The following is a 22,883-nucleotide window of genomic DNA, read 5'->3' on the forward strand; positions in this document are numbered from 1 at the left end:
GTTAACAGAACATTTCGGTACACTGTAAAAAATAATCCTGTAAAAAAACAGTAAACTACTGGCAGCTGTGGTTGCCAGCATCATACCATAAAAATACGGTGTGTTACTGTTTTTGAAATTAACAGCTAAATACCGCATTGTCAGCTACAGTATAAAACTTTAATTTAACAGCTATATGCACTAACACAAAAACAGTAACACACCGTATAGTTACGGTATGATGCTGGCAACCACAGCTGCCAGTAGTTTACCGTTTTTTACAGGATTATTTTTTACAGTGTATACAGTGAATAACTGTAATAGATCTAACCGTACATTTAATGTAATTGTTGCATTTACAGTTTTTGGAAGTGAAAAAGAACAAATGAACAAATTTAATATAATTTACAGTGAAACCCATAAATTGACATTCCCAGAATTCCCTGCGTGACACTACACATTTGATGTATATTTTCGTTGAAATAACTGTTTCTTCTTAGTTTTTTCTAATCAGTTATGTACATTAGGGTTTTATGTTACACATTTCCCCGGTTTCACAGACTAAAATGCATGTTTGAGCTGTTTTAAATGAAAGCAACTTGCACTGACATATCTTGAAATTTGTCTCAAGATTCACACCAGTAATGTTTTTTTCTAAGGCACATTTATAAAAGCTACATTAATATCCTAATTGAACTAAGGCCTAATCCTGGATTAATCTAAGCCCTGTCTGTGAAACCGGGCCCTAATGTTGTTAAATTAATGTTTATTGCATTTTTTTATTATTTCATGTGTGTTACCATGATGGTGTTTAGTGTTTGTGTGAATGAGACTGCGCACCTTCTATACATAAGTATTTACTTTCTCATAAACTGCTAGTGATGAACAATGACCACCTGTTTTTGAGTGGTTGTCAGTGTATTACAAAGGTACAAAACAGATATTAGTGCTTCAATAGGTTGGTAAAATAACACTGTATCACTGTATCAAATCTGTAAACCCTAAATTGTTGCTACCTTATTTTCTTTACGGTAAACTTCTGGCAACCACAGCTGCCATTTTTTACCGTAAATTTAACGCTCATTTTTTTTACAGCTCATTTACAGTTAACATGCATAAGCTTCATGGTTTGTGAGCACTCTGTGAGCTGTAGCCTTTGTAGAAGAACAGCACAACCGTTCTGGAAAATATACAGAATGTGTACTACTAATCTAGCAAACATTTCAGCAGCGAAACTGCACAAAAAAAAGTAGATATCTTTGCCTTTAGAAACTTTTATGCCACCACGAAACTGGAAACTGAGTAGGCCTATTTTCCTAATTGTTCATTAGCATCATGATGAACTGCAGAAGCTACACTTGAGGTGTTTGTGTTCTGTCATCAGTTGCCTCATAAATAAAGTGTGAATATGTGTGTGTGGGGGGAGGATTATAGGTCTTAGAAGTGTCATGATCATTTTTTATTATTATCAGGGGCTGAGTGCAGTGCATTTGGCAGTTAACTAAAACTACAAGGAAACTATATCATCACTGGCTGTTCCCAATGCTTAGTAGCCTAATGAGCAATAGCCTATAAGCAATATGACAGATAGAATGAAAACTTAAATTAATGGTTTAGAAATATTAATGGGATGCATAATGGCTTAATGGACTTCTGGATGTTTAAATTTGAATTTTGACAGTTGGAGTTTGAACAGTCTTGGCTCATTTGAACAGTTAGAAAATATGATCTTTATAATGATATTTAGTCATTTAAGCTGTTTCATATTTAAATGGCGATATGGCGTCAGAGGAAAAACCCAAAGAAAATCTAGGTTTTTACCCCACGTAATGGGCGACATTAACTGTATACAATCGGTGTAAGATTTCTTTTTAGTTAGTTTTTGGTCGCATATTGCCTCGTAGACTATTATAGGCCTACACTTTATTCACATGCATTGTTCAGAGGAAGAGAGAGAGAGAGAGAGAGAGAGAGGGAGGGAGAGAGAGAGAGAGAGAGAGAGAGAGAGAGAGAGAGAGAGAGAGAGAGAGAGAGAGAGAGAGAGAGAGAGAGAGAGAGAGAGAGAGAGAGAGAGAGAGAGAAAACCGGTTGGACAGGTAAGACGTAGAGGCAGGACTGGGTCGGGTTTGTTGTCACCGTTATATTCAGGCGCATGCGCATTGTTACCTGTTTCCTCATGAAATGTGTACCTGCGCTCTAATCAGCCACTGAAATTCGTTTTGTACTCCGTCGTGTTGAGCAGTTTGAGCTATTTATCTGCCACAAACATCACCTCCCACCTGAACAAAGACACCTAGCTTGGTCTTAACCTAACGTTACTGGACTGAGTGAATTTCCGAGGAAGCCTTCGTCCACTCGGAGTAGCGGAAGACGGCGGAAGGTGTAGCAGAAGCGGGTAAATAGAGTGGGAAACTCCACGGAAACCTGTACAGGTACAAAAAGTTTTGAGTAAGAAGGTGTGCGTATAGAGCGAAGAACTCGCCTTTGCTTTTCCAAATTGAAGAAGGCACCATCCAAGAAGGACTTTACACTTACTTTGCAGTTTTATCAAAAGTAGGTCGGTGTTAAAAAGCCTGCTGTTTAATTTCGAGAGATAGCGGGGAAGGACCTCGGGAATAGACCATGCCACGAGCTTTCCTGGTGAAGAAAACGGGACATTCACCCGGCAAGAGAAACTGGAGCAATCTGCCAGATCATGAACGCGGTGACATTTATATTCCAGGTGAGAAGATACAAAAGTTAACTCTTTTTCAGATCACAATCCGGATAACGGTACGGGTGCAACAGTTCATTCCAGGGGGTCTAAAAAATTCTGTTGTTTTTTTTAAACCGTTGTTTTAATTAAAAAATATATATATTTTAAATCCAACGGTTGGGTTTGTCCATATTTGACCCAAACATTGAAACAACCCATCATTTTTAGAGTGAGTTGTGTAAGGAACAGCCTTTCTTAATTGATAAGCTTATTTTAGCCGATTTTTACCAATTATTATTTGTAACTTTTATGTGATTTTGCCTACACTAAATTAAAATATAACTAAATACACAACTTGCCTAAATGTAACCATTATGTAATTGTGAGCGATTGAACAACTAGGCTACTTGATCTTATAAAATGTGTGTGTGTGTGTGTTAAGAGGGCCGTTATACTGCACCTTAGTTGACCTTCAGACCCAACTGTCTTCCTTATAACATGAAACTCATTGCAACACAGGACGGTGCCAGTTTGGCCTATACACAAAACGTTAGTCGTCTGAAATTAAAGCAGGCCTAAGTAAAAAAAAAAAAAAATCGAGATAAAGCTAAACGTTTCCCCCTGAAAACTACTAGACTAATCACTGTAATTAATTATAGGCTAGATATATTGGGTGATATTTACAATTAAGTTACTGATAACTGCCTGATTTTACTGTTTTTGGAAGTTAACAGTTTTGCACTATCAAATTACTGCGCGTCACCAACGGAATATTAACCGTTCATTATGACCCCCCTTTCTTCAGTCTACAGGAATCATCACAATGAGATATTTTGAGATGTATCGTGTAATTTATATATATATATATATATATAATTAGTTTTTATTTTATTTTTTACGGTTCACAGTAAAGGCGAAATGTGTGTAGAACTGTGCCATTTTAAAAGAATGCGTTAATCATGCGTTTGTCGGCCTGCGGGGTTTTGTGAAAGTGTAATCCATTTGCGTAACAGCACATTCATAAACTGAACCAACTTGAAACGGAGACATTTATAGCATTGATTCATGCAGGTATGCCAGGAGGTTGTTGTGGACACCTGTTTCATTCGTTGCCATAACGATTACTGTTCACATGTGTATTTACTTACAAAATTCTTTCTTTCTTTCTTTCTTTCTTTCTTTCTTTCTTTCTTTCTTTCTTTCTTTCTTTCTTTCTTTCTTTCTTTCTTTCTTTCTTTCTAATCAATGCAGCATCCGTTTAACGCATCGTGGTCCTTTAGTTTGTCGCCCGTGATATGGTTTCGGGTTAATGTTTACAGCGGTGAAGGAAATAACGGGCTTCACCGCGCTGGCTCCCTTCTCCCGCTATACACCCTTAGCAAACACACACACACACACACACATACAGCGAGTGTACCTTTCACCTCACTTTTCGATATCTGACTGCTGAACAAACCCGGAGCACAGGCATTGTTATGTATTTATCGACGTCGCCTACCCATTTTATGACTCTTGTTTTTAACCCATTGGTTGTTTTTAATTGTTTTATTCCGCCCTCCATGTGATGTGACGCAAATTATCATAGTAAGGAAAATTGACTTTGAAACATAATAAGCTAAATGACTGATAAACCAGTTTAGGATTAATGGAAACTTTACTAACTGATATGAGGTAAAACATGATGTTTTTCCCTGATTATTACGGCTTGTGCGTTTAATTTAAATTCATGTTCACTCAAATCAAACATAGCCTATTTGTCGACATCGAATGCGGTCCTTTTTTAAAAAAAAGATAAAATTCTTTCGGTTTTCGTTCATCTTCATGTTATTGTTTGTGGTGTGACTGACTGTCTTTGAAGGGAGGGGTTGGCAAACAAGACAAAGGCAAAAAGAAACAACAATCACGGCTGTGTGTATACTGTGTGTGTGTGTATATGCACATGATCCTTCAGAAACAATGTTTATTATAAATGTTGAAAACTTTTATTCAGCAAGGAGGCATTAAATTGATCAAAAGCGACAGTAAAGACAATAAGACATAACTGAAAAGACTGAAAAACATTTCAGATAAATGCTGTACTTTTGAACTTTGCAATAATCAAAGAATCCTGAAAAAAAAAAATTGCTCACAACAGTTTTCAACATTGATAATAACAAATGTTTCTTGAGCATGCAGCAAGTCAGCATATTAGAATGATTTCTGAAGGATCATGTGACACTGAAGACTGGAGTAATGATCCTGAAAATTCAGCTTTGATCACAGGATTAAATTACATTTTAAAATATATTCCAATAGAAAACGGTTATTTTGCATTGTAAATATATATATTTCACAATATTACTGTTTTTGTTGTATTTTGGATCGAATAAATGCAGCCTTGACGAGTATAGGAGACTTCTTTTAAAAACATTAAAACATCAAACATACATTCTGGTCTCTTCAGAACTGAACTACTTAGTTGGATTTCTTCTTGACAGGAAACTGAGTTTGCTCACTGTACAAGTCTAAATGGCCATTATGAAATATCAGTTATTGGATGCTACCGTTAGCCACTGCACCCATTAGATATTTGCATTTTAATTTGCAACTCAGTCGATTGTGCCACACCAGAATCAACAGATGCATTGTTCAAGGCTGCTAATATTAGTGTTGGTGATCATCTAAAATCTCCATGCAACCAATGTTTTTTTTTCTCTCTCCCTGTGATCTAATAATCTCGTTATGTGTTAGCTATGATCGAACAACCTCTTAAAGGAAAGAACATGATAGTTTACCGTCAAACATTTGCAGATTATTCATCTGATGTATTGTGTTGCACGGAGGTTTGTTTAAAGGGAGCTCAAGCCTGTGCCTCTAGCCCAGCTGGTTTGACTGGTAAAGCAGTAACAGGAGTGGTTTGACTTCAGCCCGGCACAATACACTCACACACTCATGCGCACCAGCCAACCCACCCACTCACACTCACACTCTCACACACCTGGCCCGGAGGCACAACTGTCCCCCTTAGCCTCGAGAGCCACATACACACCCAGTTTCTGATTGTCTAGCAATCACATCCTTCATCTTCAGCTGTGTGGGATGTAATCCACACTTGTTCACAAGGCCAAGATGTTATGCTGGAAAGATTTGTAAACCTGCGCTTGTCTTTAAACAATACTCAAGCAAATATTGGGGTGACACACACAATTAAAGATGGTTCCTGCTCTGACTCGGTTTGCGTTTCTAATTTGTTGACGTTTCTTCCAGTCTCCATGTCTCCTGTTGCTCTGCGAGAGGAGAGCGAAGCCAGTCCTGCAGAGGTGGCGTTGTGTCTGTCCACACGCAAGGACCACAGCATCTACACGTCCAACCAGACGTACACCGATGACCCTGGCGCCGTGGTCCCTGCCGCTGAGCTCCCATCATGCACTGCTCTAGGCCAGAGTCCAGAGACCGAGCACATCCGAAGCGCACACAACAATGCGTATGTGCGCACTAAAATAAAGGTGAGGCTTCTGGAAAATGTTTGCTTATGCTATGTTGATCTAAGATCTAGTTTCGGCAGCATTAAGCAGTCATATTCAGCTGTCGTGCCATTGTGCCACTACTAAACATAATTGATTTGTCTTTCCCTATTGCTTATGTGTGTGCTTATACTCATATCACTTTACTAGTTTGAATGTTTACCCTGCCGCTAATTTGGTCTTTATATTTCTCTCTTTGTTTGTTATTTGGCTGCAGGTCACCACAGGTGAGCTCCCCATAGAGGTCCCAGCCGCCGTCCCTAATGTAACTACAAGTCCACCTGTTTCTATAGGGACACCTTGCTCACCTCCTGTCGCTAAGTCATCTGCAGCGCAGTCACGTAGCAATACCTATGTTTGCCAGGTGTGTGAAAAAGTTTTCCAGTTCCAGCGCATGCTAAACAGACACCTGAAATGTCACAGCGAGCAGAAGAGGCACTTGTGCGACTTTTGCGGAAAGGGCTTCAACGACACCTTCGATCTCAAGAGGCATGTCCGCACACACACGGGTAAGAGTGTGCAATAAATCGATTGTTTTGCAATGTGACGTACATCCGAGTGTAATGGATTATCATAAAAGTAATCAAATGTAGGGCGCAGACTTGATTCTGTCATTTAGTTGCGGATTGGTTTTTAAGGTTGTGGGCGTTGCACTCAAAAACGAATGCAAGCTTGCGGTCGATTGCGGGAGGGTGCGATTTAAGGGGTGTATATATGCAGGTGGAGCTGGGGGAGGGGGAGGGTTTCAGAGGAACTCTGATAGTGCACTGCAGGACTAACTTACAGTAAACAATGAACCTGACTATTTAAATGTAAAGCAAGCAATCTCATTGGCTACAGGATCCTCAGAGGCCAATCAGCTTGTGCCATGCAGCAATGACGTGATTCACACATTCACGCCCTCTAGAGTTTCATGACTGAGCTAGATATACACACACCACTGTATGGCATAATTAAGATTTTCTAAATGAAACTCTTGAATGGTAGTAGAATATTAAGCAGCAAAAAAAACAGTTTTCAACATAATAATAGTTAATTATAAACTGCGATAAGCCCCCCTTTTTTGATTTCTGATTTTTGATCACATAAATGCAGCCTTGGTTAGACTTCTTTCAAAAAACACTAAACATTTTAATTACAAACTTTTGACTGGTAGAGGTGTGTGTGTGTGGGGGGGTTAAGGGTTAGGGGATACAGTTTGTACAGTAAAAAAATCATTATGTCTAAAGGAAAGTCCCCATAAAACATGGAAACCCAACATGTGTTTGTATGCGTGTGTGTCATATACACACACTGCTGTTCAAAAGTTTGGGATCCGTAAGATTTTAATGTTTTTAAAAGTCTCTTCTGCACACAAAGGCTGCATTTATTTATTTATTTGATTATAAATACAAAAAAAATTTAATATTGTGAAAAGTCATTACAATTTAAAATAACTTTTCTATTTGAATATATTATAAAATGTCATTTATTCCTGTGATCATTACTCCAGTGTCACATGATCCTTCTGAAATCATTCTGATATGCTGATTTTATTGCTCAAGAATCATATTAATGTTGAAAACTGTTGTGTAACATTTTTTTCTGGATTCTTTGATTTATAAAATGTTTAAAAGAGCAGCATGTATCTGAAATAGAAAGCTTTTTTAAAATAGAAAACAGTTATTTTAAATTGTAATAATATTTCACAATATTGCTGTTTTTTTTTTTTATTCAAATAAATAAATGCAGCCTTGGTGAGCATAAGAGACCTCTTTTACAAAAAAAGAAAGAAAATCGTACTGATCCCAAACTTTTGAATGGCAATGTGTGTATATATACTGTGTGTGTGTGTGTGTGTTTATATATATATACACACTGTATATATGGATGAATCATTGACAATAATATCTATAACATGCTTTTACAAAATAGATGGGGTGAATTTTCAATTCATGACAACTTGTTGGTTAGTTAAAAACATTACTGTCATTTCCTTCTCAGTTTGAATCCCTTGTTTTTCTTTCTTTTTTTCTTTTGTTAGCAGAACGTTTAGCTATGTTAGACCATCATACAAAACACCTTTCGCCTTTTTTAAAATGGAGAATATTCTTGTCGTCCTCCTGCAGGTGTTCGTCCATACAAGTGCAGTCTCTGTGAGAAGGCCTTCACCCAGCGCTGCTCTCTGGAGTCCCACATGAAGAAGATCCACGGCGTCACGCAGCAGTACGCTTACAAGGAGCGCCGCAGCAAGCTGTACGTCTGTGAAGAGTGTGGCCATACTGCGTCTACCCAGGATACACTGGTGCGCCACCTCCACACTGAACACCCAGACAGTGTCCTCCTGCGGGGCAAGGCGGCACGAAGACTGTCCCCGTCAGCGAACGCTAAAGACGACAACTCCCAACCTGGATCCCCTCTCTCACTCCATAGCGATGATACTGTTGGGTCAGGAGGATTTTCCATATAAAAGAAATTGGGTTTTTTTATACAAAAGGATGTGATTGACGTGCATTCTGATGATTTATCGTTTCATTCAGAGTACGAGGGAGGAGGGAAATTAAAAAGGGGAAAGTGAAGTCATGCAAAATGCTGTTTTTATGGCAGTACGCTGAAATTCAGTTTACACTTTTGTTGTACTTTTCCCTGTGAAACCACACAAAAGCAGACGATAATGTCCACTACAGCATAAGTATGCACTACTTCACTTTACATAATAATATTATTATTAACATTGATGAGATGAAACACAACTCAGGAGAAATACACACATGAATGTGATATTAAATGGCTCCATATGTACTGTGTGGGACATTAATTTTATGTAGCAATGTTTCAACACTAAAATAGTGCTTTTATGAACTCAACTGATAGTATTATCAGTGGTCTCTGAATGTTTGAAATTAGGGATCTTCGAAAGGGAATTAATTTTGTGTTGCTAATTACTGCTTTATGTAATATATATATATGCATACATTTATCATAAAAAGATTTATATTTATCCTGGTGTAGTTTTATATTTTCTGGGCTATGTTTAAACATTTTTGCTGTAGATCTTATACATTTGTTTTCACATGTAACAGCCTTCTCTTGTGTGTGTGTGTGTGTGTGTGTGTGTGTGTGTGTGTGTGTGTGTGTGTGTGTGTGTGTGTGTGTGTGTTTTCTTTTTGTTGTTTTTTTTGGGTGGCATTATTGTTTTTTGTACTTTTTTACATTCAAAAGCATCATCAATATAACATTGTAATTTCGTGTTACTGTTTGTTTAAATAAGTAGACTGTGTCATTCTATTTTGGTGATCATCACAACACACCTCAACAATAAATGTTTTTGTTGATGGTTTGAAAATTAGTGTGGTTCATTCACCTGTATTGTTTTAGGATTAGGCAACATTGCTATCAGAAACTGAACTTAATTATTGATATTTTAAAATAGGCTATTTTATTTTTATGCATGATTGCATGCATGCCAACTAGTAAGGGGGAGATAAGAGCAGTAAAGCATTTTGGAATTTGCATGTAAGAGAGAATGAAGGAGAGAGAGAGATTCAGTGGGTGTATGTTGGTGTTGGTGGATTCCAGATCCTTGTTTGGTCTTGTTCGTGGAATCCAGTGTCTGTTTCATTGTGGGGCCATCAGGCATTAACGGCTCAAAGGTGCCTATCCCTTTAGAACCGTTATTTTCAACACCAACAAATTCAGTACCACCCTTTTCAAACTGCACAAGAATTTCTCGTTTAAAACAAACAAGTTGAAGTGAAATAGGAAATGTACTTTTAAAGGGATAGTTCACCCCAAAATTAAAATTCTGTCCTCATTTACTCACCCTCATGTTGTTCCGAACCTGTATGAACTTCTATCGTCTGCTGAACATAAAAGAAGATATTTTGAAGAATGTCTAACCAAACATTTGATGGGCTCCATTGACTTCCATGGTATGGGGGGGGGGGGGGGGGGGGAATACTTTCCAAGTCAATGGGGCCCATCAACTGGTTACCCATATTCTTATTCTAAATATCTTCTTTTGTGTTCAGCGGAACAGAGAAATTCATATAGGTTTGGAACAACTTGAGGGTGAGTAAAGGATGACAGAATTTACATTTTTGGGTGAACTATCATTTGAAGTTGGGTAAATATACTGTAGTTGAATAATACTGTGAAACATTCACCGAAACATCATCCAACCATATTGTGAAATAATGGTAAAATAATTAGGCTATTATCCACTATGTCCACTTGACTAAAATGCACCATCAACCCTTTGAGTGGCGCTACTCGTGTTATCGTCGGACGGAAATGACGTAGTTACAGTACTTTCGAAAGCACAGGCGGGGAAACAGTGTGGCAACAAAACTAGGTAAATAAAGATTCACAGTTAATATAATATAATAACTTACGTGCATTTTAAAAGATGATCACTCTAGCTAGCATTTAATCCGAATTTTAGCACAATGTTTGCAAGCAAACAAGCTCATTTATGTTTTAGTAATCATGCATAACGTTACATATTTCAGCTTTGGAGTCTTTGTTGCCTAGTTATCTAACGTTAATCTTGTATAATGCGGTTGCAAGTTGCAACAGTTGCATTACAAACATTTAAGCAACTTGAATCTGTTTAACTTCTTCTAGGATGTAAATATGCCTGGGGATCAGGTGTGTTTGGGTCGCAAGCGCCCGCTGCCCCAGTGCCCGAACCCTCTGTTCCTGCAGTGGTTAACAGAGTTACGGGACAGCGCCAAAGAGAAGGGCCTGAAAACACAGTACGTGTACCAGAAGGTGAGCGAAGGTGTTGGGTTTAATAGTCCTAATTTACAGCTGCGCCATATTTGATTTTTAAGGGGAATGAACGCGAGGCTGTGAGTGATATGGGTTTTTTTTTTTTAATGTGTTTTTGTAATTGAAGTCTTTTTTCTTTTTCTTTTTTACATTTTTAACAGAACAAAACAAACTCAAAATAAAATAATAAAAAGACAGTTTCCAAACATAATTAATTCCCATTTGCATTTTGGGCTCAGTATCACTAACCACTACAGACAGAAACAAAAAGGATACATTAAAATCAAATTATAAAGTGTCTATATAAAACAACAGACTTAACAAAAGAGAAGCGCACTAAAAGAAATAACAAAATCCATCAATCTCAGTCAAAAACCCGTCCCCAAGATTTGTCAAAGCCCTCCAGTCTTTTTCCAGTAATAAACAAACACTGTTAAGTTGTTTTGATTGATACTGTGAAGCAGCTTTGATACAATCTGTATTGTGAAAAGCGCTATATAAATATATTTGACTTGACTTGACTCCATATCATCCTTAATCCTGGCCAAGAATTTTTCATATGACACAATTTTCAGCATATTGTCTATCCACCTGTTAAACTCTGGAGGAGATGGATCCTTCCACACACTAAGAATCACTCGGGCAACTGTAATCACCCCCACCTTTATAACCACAAAATCATATTTCAAAACTCCCGGTAACACAGACTGATCCCCTAATAAGCACAATCTTGGTGACATGGGTATTGTCAGGCCAATCCACCTTCCTATACTGTCCAGTACTCTTTGCCAAAAGGGGTAAACTGTCCCACATTCCCAAATAGCATGCAGAAATGTCCCTGGCTCTGAGCTGCATTTCCAGCATATATTATTGGGCATAATTCCCATTCTATGAAGTTTAGAAGGAGTAAAGTACCACCTATGTATTAATTTGTACTGAATAAATTTACCTCTGGCCTCTCTTATATATTTATTGGAGTGTGACAGAACTTTGCACCAATCTTCTTTACCAATGACGCAACTCAGATCTCTCTGCCAGATGATCCTGAAATTTTCACATATCTCTTTTTTTAAATTGTTAAATATTTTGTAGAGAACGGCTGCTCAATGAGCTGAACCAGATAATTCTAAAAACTCCACCACTGCATTTGTGCTTTGAGTAAGTTTTCCTTTGGTAATACAATCCCTTATTTGTAAATATTTCCAAAAATTAGTTTTCCTAATCAGACCATATTTTTGGGTTATTTCAACAAAGGACATAAACACTCCCTCTGAATAAAGATCACTTATCCTGTGTATGCCTTTGGCCAGCCATTCATTCCAATATACAGTTTTTTTTCTCAATCTGTGCAGCAGAGTTGTTCCATAACGAGGCATAAGGTTGTCTTAAATGAGATGCTCCACACATCTTGTGTACCTCTACCCAGACAGCTTTAGAATACATGAGTACCGGGTTATGATGAAAGTCCTGTCTATTATTAGCTGGTCCCTGTGAGAGAACATCCAAGGGTGTAAAAGGGCTCACTAGTTTTGAATGTGTTTTTGGATTGTTCTGCTAGCGAAACACTGCAAAAATATCTTTCCATGAAACTTCAGTAGACAAAAAAACTTTTGACATTTTGAGCTGTGGATAATTATAAAGTGATCTTGGAGCTTTATAAATACAGTTTTTTTTGTTGTTGTTTTTTACAGAAAACACGGTCATCGCCATTAAAAAATATGCCTCTCCCATACGTAAAATACATATTTTACAGGCACTGTTATGAAATTGAAAACCACTACATCATAGTGGTCATAAACACAGCTCAAACCTGCTGTGTAACACGAGAATGAACCTCATTGGTTCTCGCGTGTCAAGCGACCATGCTTGAACTTCAGTTTATCACAACTGATGTGTGAGTTGATGAATGTTTATGTGAATAAAAGCCTAAATTCAATCTGTTCATCATATAAATTGATCGAGTCTCTTCAGAAAATGTGGACTAAACCGCTCAATTCATATGGATTAGTTTTACAATCTCTTATGAACTTTTTGAAGCGTCAAAGTGGTAGTTGCATAGCCGTCAATGGAGGAATATAAAGCTTTCAGATTTCATCAAAAAGACATTAATTTGTGTTCTAAAGATGAACTAAAGTCTTATGGGTTTGGAACGACATGAGGGTGAGTAAATAATGACAGAATTTTCATTTTGGTTGAACTATCCCTTTAACATCTAGCATGATTAAATTGTGCTAGATGTTAAAGGGATAGTAAAATATTTTATATTCTACTACATTTACTACAATAATTTATAAAATCAACCTGCGGCACCTGTTTAAAAGTATCCCAATTCCACTGGAAAATCACGGACTTGACAACCCTGTCACAGCCTTGCTTTCATACCTGTCTTGGCGCTGCTCTGAATAAGGTATATTTCGAATGTTTGATTGAACTGACTGTAAACACGTAAATGATCTCATTAGAAATATGCTAAACTGATTAATCTCAGCAACTGCAATGTAATGCTATTTCACAGGCCATAAACTCTCTGAAAAAATATCCTCTCCCGCTAAAAAACGGAAAAGAGGCGAAGATCCTGCAGAATTTCGGCGACGGGATCTGCAAGATTTTGGACGAGCGACTGCAGAAGCATTATCGGGAAAACGGTGCGTTACTTCAGTGTAGTGCACATGTAGATTTTCCCTTTATCCACAGACTTCCGTTTAATCTACTGGCATTATGTTTACATGCGTCTGTTTGTTTGTTTTTCCTGGAAGGTCCTGATGCTCCAATCCACTTGACTAGCCATACAAGCAACGTGGCTTCCTCTAAACAGATGGACGGACCACAGAAGAAACTTTCCGGAAACTTGGGTGAACATATGGTCGGTTTAAAGATGAAATGAGTTGTGCGTACTTGTCTTAGAAAACTAATGACAAATCTCTTGCAGAAACGAACGCAAATAGAAGGAAGAAAGGAGAAGGGAACTAGGAAAAAGAGAGAGTATGTGCCACAGAAGAGGTCTGGAGGTTACGCTGTAATGCTCACTTTGTACAGACACACACAGGTAAACCAAGCACATTTAATTGTCATGTTATTTTGCATTATAGCCCACAGTTATCGTTAAAAATGACTTCCCCAATGGAGAAAATGAATGTGATTATTACTCCCGACTGCTGCACTGTATTTTGTCCTGTGTTTTGTAGATGCCTGGCAGTAAAGGCTTCATGTTTAGGAATGAACTACAAACTGAGGCACAACCCTTGTGTGATAAGTCCTTCACAGTGGTGAGGCCAACAACACACTTCTACAAAGGATTTACCGCTACAACCGCTATCTGTAGCCTAAGCATGTCTCATCCCTCTACATATAGCCTGATCTTGGTAGCAAGTACACGGCGTGGTCCTCGGTGAGCACGCTCATTCAGAAAGACCTGTTGGTGAAGACACACAATCCCGCCAGGTAAACCAGATCTGCCATCACAGCGCAGGAGTTCTGCTTTCACTTGAGTTACGTTGATCTTCATCGCTCTCTTTTCCGTTTTATTTCAGGTATTCATTGACTGACCGGGGTTTGGCTTTAGCTGAGAGGCTTGATTCAGAAGAGACGGGGATGACTAAAGGACATGTGGACCAAAAGAGTGAAGAAGAAAACTCTCATGATGGACCAGATGTTGTAGACCTGACTTTGGAGGAGGAGGAGGATGAGGAGCAGGAAGAGAAAGACAAAGCGAGTCGGTGGGTACAAGCAGGTTGGCTTTTGCGTAAGAGCAAGGACATATGTTAAAGTTAAATCTTTTTCGTTTTTTAGATCATATCGGGCTATTTTGAGTAGCAAAAGTCACTAATATTTAAAATCAACAATTCTTGTTATTTTATGGATTATTGTAGTATTTAGTATAAATTATTTATTTTTTATTTTAAAAAAATTCATGTGCCCTTATAATCTTTAACCAGAATAACTCCCCCGTCCCTCATGCACAACATCTCTTCTCTGATAATGTGTTTGCTGGCATGAGGGCGGGGCAACCTGTCAGTCACATGACATCCACCAATAGCAAACCACAACCATTCAAGCTGCTTCACTCGAATATGCGTCACAATAGGGAAGAAAAGACTATCACAACTTCTGGTTCATGCTGACTTCACAGTTTTATTTTTCTGTCTCATGTCTGGAATCGAATGAATGTTGGAACATAGGTGTGTCCATAGTTATATTGATTGTAGCCAGCCCAGGACATTAACACCTGGCAACCCGCCGAATGCAGGTGGATTTATTGCACATAATTTTACTCCTTCCCGCAGATTTTGTGCTCACAACCAAAGTGTCGCACATAAAAGCCGCATCTCATGCTAAATTGAGTTCTTTTTTGCTGCTTATTGCGCTTAAATTGTCAAATACACACAAAATAATGTCAAAATCCCGGTCTTGACGAGTATTCAGTAATGTTTTAAGTGAACTTAAACAGTTGAGAAAGAAAACCCATGTGTAACATATGTGATATACCTGCTGTCAAATTATGAGATAAATTAAAAAACATCTATGGAGAGCCTAAGTCCCTCCCCTCCGCTTCCGGCTCATGGGACCTTATTTAGGAAAAAATATGTATGGTAGTCAATAGCGAAAGACAACTTATCTTTTTATTCTTTCTGAACTGTGCTCTGAATTACACATATGATGTTTGTCAATTTAAAAGATAATTCTGAAAGTCAAGAAAGTTGCAGTTTGTCATAAAACAGAGGAGTAAAATTTGATGAACTAAATGAACTACATCTCCCGGGAAGCGAAACAACGAGCATGAGCACATGTGTGCAGTCTGGTACAAAACACTCAGGCATGACGGCGTAACGTTACGATTATAACGTAAGACTATAGAAACAATGACAGACGTTAGCCTTTGTGGTTTGTAGTCTTTGTAATTACGTATTTTCACAGTCTTATACCTCAACAGTTTTACATCAAACTGCGACTTTCTTGACTTTAAAATGTATCTTTTAAATTGACAAACATCATATGTGTAATTCAGGGCACAATTCAAACGAGATCAAAATATTTGTTGTCTCTCCCCATTGACTACCATATAATATTTTTCCGAAATAAGGTCCCATGGTGGTCGACCGGAAGGGGAGGGACTTAGGCTCTCTATATGGCTGTTTTTCCCCATTGTGTTAGTTCATATTGTGGCTAGTGAAAATGCTGAGTGGCTAGTAACTTTGGAAAAGCGCTAGTAACTTTGGAAAAGCACTAGCCACAGTGGCTGGTGAGCAGAAAAGTCAATGTCAAGCCCTGATTGTAGCATATTAACTGTATGCACATTCCTTCGCTTATAGGTGCAGCCAGTCTTCAGAAAGGCCTACTACAGCTCTGTCTATGAACCAGGCCAGAGGTCTTCTCTCCGAGTCTAATGCCAAAGGAGAATCCCAAACTTTAGAAACAGTGAGAACAGCAATGGGTTGGCATCTTCCACCTGGATCTTATGACATTGTATTGTGCGTTGACTTCGTCGAGACAACTGGGTAAGATAAAAAGTTTGGGTGTGGTTATATCAATATCATTTTATTTCAAGTTTAATGCGTTGTTTTATAAAACAGGAAATGGCTAGTAGAATTATATTAGTTACATTGTGAACTCAACAGGGGAAGCAGTGGTCGTAAACAAGAATTGGCCAAGGAATTGCAAAGGAATGCTGTGACCTTTGACATCAGGAAACTGAATGTAGGGGACTTCCTTTGGGTGGCCCGTGAGAAAGTGACACCTGTTCCTGGTAGGTCAACTTTGAGATGCAGGACTAGTTAATAACCAGCAGGTGGCAATGTTGTTCTTCTCAGAAGAAATGCACAAGAAAAGTTTAATAGATGATCATATTAAAAAAAGAATGCATTTTTATTTATATAGAGCCTTTCCAACACCCAAGGTTGCTAGGTTTAAGGAACAATTGAAGATCAAATTAAGTCATTTTTATACAGTGGTTCTCAATCTTTGGGACTTTGTCCGAGACAATATTCAAAGGCCCTCTTATCTAAGCTAATATGTATTTCTAGTACTTATGTTGTAGTAAACAAAAATTATGATGTCTGTTTAATTTTGTATGTTTATTTTTAGCATTTTAATAAAGATTATGTCAATATACATGTAACTTTATATAATTTTAAGACGTATTGAGGCCTTCGTGGAGGTTTGCTGATGCCTTAAAGTGAGCCCCGGCCCCCTGATTGAGAACCACTGTTTTAATAGTTTAATCCATAAAGGGTTCTGAAATAGCTATAATAATAAGAATTGCTGACATGTATAACAAGCATGTGTGTGTGTTCCTCCAGGGCAGCTGCGTCCACCAGTGGGAAAAGAGCTAGTGCTTGACTACATCATTGAGAGGAAGAGGATGGATGATCTCTGTGGAAGCATCATAGATGGACGCTTCAGAGAGCAGAAGGTTGAGGAAATTCTGTTTATAAAACTTTGTTGCATTTTTTTCCCCAAACCTGCAGAAACTGAAAATAAATAAGTCGATTTTTAGATTATTTTCTTTACTTTTTCCTTCATTTATTTTTTGTAAAATTGATTTTATGCAACTTAAATTTAATATGTATTTATTCTGTCACGTATTTTTCATATATTTGTATATTTACACATTTATTTATTTTTATATTTCCGTGCGACACTGAAATGAAAGGAGACGGCCCTTGCTTAGCTCCTGCGCGTCATTGGTTGAGAGCTCACGTACAGCAATAGAGATCCGAGTTTGCAAAGAGATCAACTGGAGAGTTGCAAGTTATTTTTAACGATCCGTGTCGATGTCGAATTGTTTCGTAGTGTGTTCTTTAAACTTTAAAATGGTCAGGATAAACACTTATTCAACATTCGTAAAGATACAGATTCAAAGGAATTCGTATACCGGTTTAGTTTGCACATTGGGACTCTGTATCTTCTACCAGAGGGAAGCACTTCATACTGTGAATACAAGTGAGTTTGGTCCCCCAAAATGGTCTGTACCTGATTAAGAATGCAGTTCTCATACAAGTATTAAAGATTAATATTAAAATATTCTTCTTGCCCAACAATTTTCAGTGCTGTCAACACCAGGTGTACTAATTTAGATTTAAGCTGTACAGTTATTTTCCCAAACCATACCTAACGATACTTTCTAAAACAGCATCATTCATAATCGTCTTATTAACCCCATAAAAACATTATCTGCGTAAGAAGTATAGTCTCTGGTGTAGACGAGTGCATATCCATTCAGTGTGTGTTTTCCAAGTAAGTGAGCTGTCTATATAAACACACACATACTTGTAAGTCTGTATAACCACTTGACGATGGTCACCTATACATTTTAGTTCGAATATAATCTCCTCTATTTTCTTTGTATTATTATTATTATTATTATTAAATCACACCAGTCAACAAACCTGCTTATTTCTGGCTGGTAGATGGTACTAATAATATCATCTCCATAAAGTAAACTTAAAATGGCTGTGTCATCTGAATATTTACAAATATAGTTTTGTGAATGCTTACTTGAACATTAATTTGTAAATAGTGTCAAAAGTATTGGTGAACTGACACAGCCTTGGGGAACACCTGTGCTAAATGTTCTTTTGTTGTGAAAGACGATCGTTTACTTTTACACACGCTGAGTTCTATCAGTTAAGAGCGATAAATACCACCTTATGATAGATGGGTTTACACTCAACTGCTCCATCTTTGTAATTAACAAGGCCAAGGGCGGTTGGATAGTGTTAAAAGCAGAGCTAAAATCGATAAAAAGTAAAGAGCATAAGCTTTGTGAGCCTCTAAATGCTTCAGAACTAAGTGCATAATGCTGTTTAATAGCATCCTCAGTTCCCCTCACTTGTCTATAGGCAAACTGTAAAGGATCTAAATTGATAGCAACCTCTGCTTTTAACATAGACTCAATGCACTTTTCAAAACATTTCATCATATGGAGGTTCGGTCCTTCATATTTATCTGCTTTCTAGATATAGTGAAATGTAGAGCTGCACGATTCTGGATAAATTGGAATTAATTATATATATATATACACTCACCGGCCACTTTATTAGGTACCCCATGCTAGTAACGGGTTGGACCCCCTTTTGCCTTCAGAACTGCCTCAATTCTTCGTGGCATAGATTCAACAAGGTGCTGGAAGCATTCCTCAGGGAGTTTGGTCCATATTGACATGATGGCATCACACAGTTGCCGCAGATTTGTCGGCTGCACATCCATGATGCGAATCTCCCGTTCCACCACATCCCAAAGATGCTCTATTGGGTTGAGATCTGGTGACTGTGGAGGCCATTTTAGTACAGTGAACTCATTGTCATGTTCAAGAAACCAATTTGAAATGATTAGAGCTTTGTGACATGGTGGAAGTAGCCATCAGAGGATGGGTACATGGTGGCCATAAAGGGATGGACATGGTCAGAAACAATGCTCAGGTAGGCCGTGGCATTTAAACGATGCCCAATTGGCACTAAGGGGCCTAAAGTGTGCCAGGAAAACATCCCCCACACCATTACACCACCACCACCAGCCTGCACAGTGGTAACAAGGCATGATGGTTCCATGTTCTCATTCTGTTTACGCCAAATTCTGACTCTAACATCTGAATGTCTCAACAGAAATCGAGACTCATCAGACCAGGCAACATTTTTCCAGTCTTCAACTGTTCAATTTTGGTGAGCTCTTGCAAATTGTAGCCTCTTTTTCCTATTTGTAGTGGAGATGAGTGGTACCCGGTGGAGTCTTCTGCTGTTGTAGCCCATCCGCCTCAAGGTTGTGCGTGTTGTGGCTTCACAAATGCTTTGCTGCATACCTCGGTTGTAACGAGTGGTTATTTCAGTCACTGTTGCCCTTCTATCAGCTCGAACCAGTCTGGCCATTCTCCTCTGACCTCTGGCATCAACAAGGCATTTCCGCCCACAGAACTGCCGCTCACTGGATGTTTTTTCTTTTTCGGACCATTCTCTGTAAACCCTAGAGATGGTTGTGCGTGAAAATCCCAGTAGATTAGCAGTTTCTGAAATACTCAGACCAGCCCTTCTGGCACCAACAATCATGCCACGTTCAAAGTCACTCAAATCACCTTTCTTCCCCATACTGATGCTCGGTTTGAACTGCAGGAGATTGTCTTGACCATGTCTACATGCCTAAATGCACTGAGTTGCCGCCATGTGATTGGCTGCTTAGAAATTAAGTGTTAACGAGCAGTTGGACAGGTGTACCTAATAAAGTGGCCGGTGAGTGTATATATATATATATATATATATATATATATTTTTTTTTTTTTAAGTAGGATTGAATGAATGATTCAAGGACTCACTCATAGATTTCACTTTTTTTTATTACGGGAAAAATAGGTGTTTTTGAACAAATCTCTTAAAAGAATGATTCAATGACTACTATATCTTTTCACATGTCGCCACCAACTGGTCTAATGATGTAAATGATGCAATCTTTTAAAAAAAAATTGACCGAAATATAAACTTTTATCCCAGACCTTCTGTGATAATGTGAAGCTTGTTGTCATTTTGGAATAAGACCGCGTCTCTGTCTGTTTGAATCGAAGTGAACAGATTTGTGACTTTCCTAATATATGTTCCATTATTTTCCTGTTTCTCTTTTCTGTTGCCTTCCCATTCTCAGTTTCGCCTGAAGAGGTGTGGTCTGCGTAAGCCCATTTATCTAGTGGAGGAGTGTGGATCGGCGGCGGCTCATCTCAGTTTACCTGAGAGTACATTACAACAGGCTATAGTCAATACACAGGTATACATCAGGCCGTAAAGACAGGCATGCAATAGTGGATGATGTGATTGAATGTGTATAATTGCAGGTGGTTGACGGCTTCTTTGTGAAGCGTGTACAGGATGTGAAAGAGTCTGTTGCTTACCTCACCATCATGACCAGATACCTTCAGAAACTCTACCAGGTTTGTTTTAAAGCCCAACCAATGCAGCATGTGTAAATCACTTCTTTAATTCATGTTTTGTTTTTTTTGTTTTTTTCAGAATTGCACATTATTCTGTCGCTCCAGAGAGCTGGAGGGTGATAGAGAAGATGAGATGGAGAAAACAGCGAACCTCTCCTGCTCTCTCATGGCCTTCACAGAGTTTAACTATGGGGCTGTCAAGAACAAGGTAATGTGAAAACAAATCAGAAACTAGGGTTGCACTGATATTACAATCATGTATGATATGATTTGCTGACATGAAAATAGTTATTGCTGATACGATAAATGGCCATTTTAAAAATCTATGCTAAAATAAAAATACAACGCTAAAAACAAAAACCAGTATTTTGATGCTTGAGTGAATTTAGACATCACAATATTATAATGTACACTGTGAAATAGGTTAATTCTTTTGAAATGAGTCTTGTAAAAAGATTAAATATATATATTTTATATATTTTTTACACTACGCAAGTTAACATGAACAACCAATGATAAATACTTCTAAAGCATTTATTCATTTTTAAACACCAGCATCTGAACACAAGAAACCATGACTGCGTTTATTGGACGCAAGTCATTTTAATTTATGATGGAGGAAAAAAGGATTTTCTTCATAAATCGAATAATTTCTAATCAAATCTCTTTCTCTCGTACAAACACAGTGCCAGACAGTGCGGGAAGTATTTGCTCGACAGCTTATGCAGATCAGTGGAGTCTCTGGTGATAAAGCAGCCGCTGTTCTCGAGCACTACGGCACAGTCAGCAGGTGTGACTCGCTTTCTACTATTGCACAAACATATTAAAACTCATTTACATTCCACTATCACAGACACTCGCTCATTAAATTATAGTGTATCGCCCCGCTATCACAGACACCACTCTTCAAAACACTCATTGTCATTCTACTATTGCAGACACTTACTGACGTATGAATTAAAAATGCCTTTTTATGTGTTCCTTATGCTTGACAGCTCATTGGGATTGACAGAAGGTCATGTCATTTTACCTGTTAAAGAGACAGTTGACCCAAAAATGAAAATTGTGTCATTTACTCACCCTCAAGTTGAGCACAAAAGAAGATATTTTGAAGAATGTTGGACAAATGATGACACAATTTCCATTTTGGGGTGAACTGTCCCTTTAATCGTTTGGAAAATGCTGTTGCCCCATCTCATGACTTTGCTTGTTTTATGTTTTTCTTTGTTTTTAAACCATTCATTCTTTCTCTAGTTTATTGCAAGCATATGATCAATGCTCCAATGAAACGGAAAAAGAGAAGCTTCTTTCATCCATCAAATATGGAAAACTCAAAAGGTTTGTACTGATTGTAAAGATACTAGAATCTAGTGTTTTGATAGATCTCTCTTTGTTCTCAAAAGTGACTTGCATTTTATTTATCAAAATATTATGCTGCAAAATTATTTTCAACATTGATAATAATCATAATAAATGTTTCTTGAGCAACAAATTAGCATATTAGAATGATTTCTGAAGGATCATGTGACACTGAAGACTGGAGTAATGATGCTGAAAATTCAACTTTTATCACAGGAATAAATTACATTTCAAAATATAGTCAAAAAGTTACTTTAAATTATAATAGTATTTCACAATAGTACTGTTTTTACTGTAATTTTGGCCAAATAAATGCAGCCTTGGTAAGCAAAATAGATTTTATTATTATTATCATGATATTTCTGGTTGATATTTTATGTTTTTATTGTTATTGCAGGAATCTTGGACCAGCCTTGAGTCGCACTATATATCAGCTTTACTGTACATGTGGACCTCTGTCATAGGCTTTCACCTTATTAAAAACACAAATGTGTGGTGCATTTGAGTTTAATCATTGTATTATAATTTTTCTGTTTGTTGACTCAAATAATGTCCAAAGCAATAAAGGTGTAAATTACAGTTTTTCGAACCCCTAGTATTGCGTTTTATTTTAGCTGCTCTGTTTCTAAACAAAAATTGCTGTGCCCAAGCGTTTAAGCACTGAAGCGTATGATTTCAAAAAGGCAAA

At 37.8% G+C, this 22,883-nt stretch overlaps 2 protein-coding genes across 2 annotated transcripts; both read left to right on the plus strand.

Moving 5' to 3' along the window:
* Positions 1-2,136: 2,136 nt before the first annotated feature.
* Positions 2,137-9,272, plus strand: ovol1a (ovo-like zinc finger 1a). Its single transcript, XM_056259322.1, has 4 exons — positions 2,137-2,701; positions 5,921-6,159; positions 6,395-6,686; positions 8,286-9,272. Exons 1-4 carry the CDS (start codon positions 2,602-2,604, stop codon positions 8,624-8,626), a joined length of 972 nt encoding a protein of 323 aa, XP_056115297.1. The 5' UTR covers positions 2,137-2,601; the 3' UTR covers positions 8,627-9,272.
* A 1,155-nt stretch (positions 9,273-10,427) lies between these two features.
* Positions 10,428-22,780, plus strand: mus81 (MUS81 structure-specific endonuclease subunit). The gene is made up of 17 exons (XM_056259323.1): positions 10,428-10,510; positions 10,783-10,929; positions 13,445-13,574; positions 13,686-13,792; positions 13,859-13,975; positions 14,115-14,195; positions 14,282-14,370; positions 14,460-14,645; positions 16,239-16,424; positions 16,545-16,672; positions 17,226-17,338; positions 20,554-20,673; positions 20,741-20,836; positions 20,916-21,044; positions 21,523-21,626; positions 22,091-22,174; positions 22,593-22,780. Exons 2-17 carry the CDS (start codon positions 10,792-10,794, stop codon positions 22,657-22,659), a joined length of 1,875 nt encoding a protein of 624 aa, XP_056115298.1. The 5' UTR covers positions 10,428-10,510; positions 10,783-10,791; the 3' UTR covers positions 22,660-22,780.
* The last annotated feature ends 103 nt before the right edge of the window (positions 22,781-22,883 follow it).

This window comes from Rhinichthys klamathensis, unplaced genomic scaffold (genome assembly GCF_029890125.1).
Source record: "Rhinichthys klamathensis goyatoka isolate OS25496 unplaced genomic scaffold, OSU_Roscu_1.1 h1tg000165l_1, whole genome shotgun sequence".
NCBI classification, from domain to species: Eukaryota; Metazoa; Chordata; class Actinopteri; order Cypriniformes; family Leuciscidae; genus Rhinichthys; species Rhinichthys klamathensis.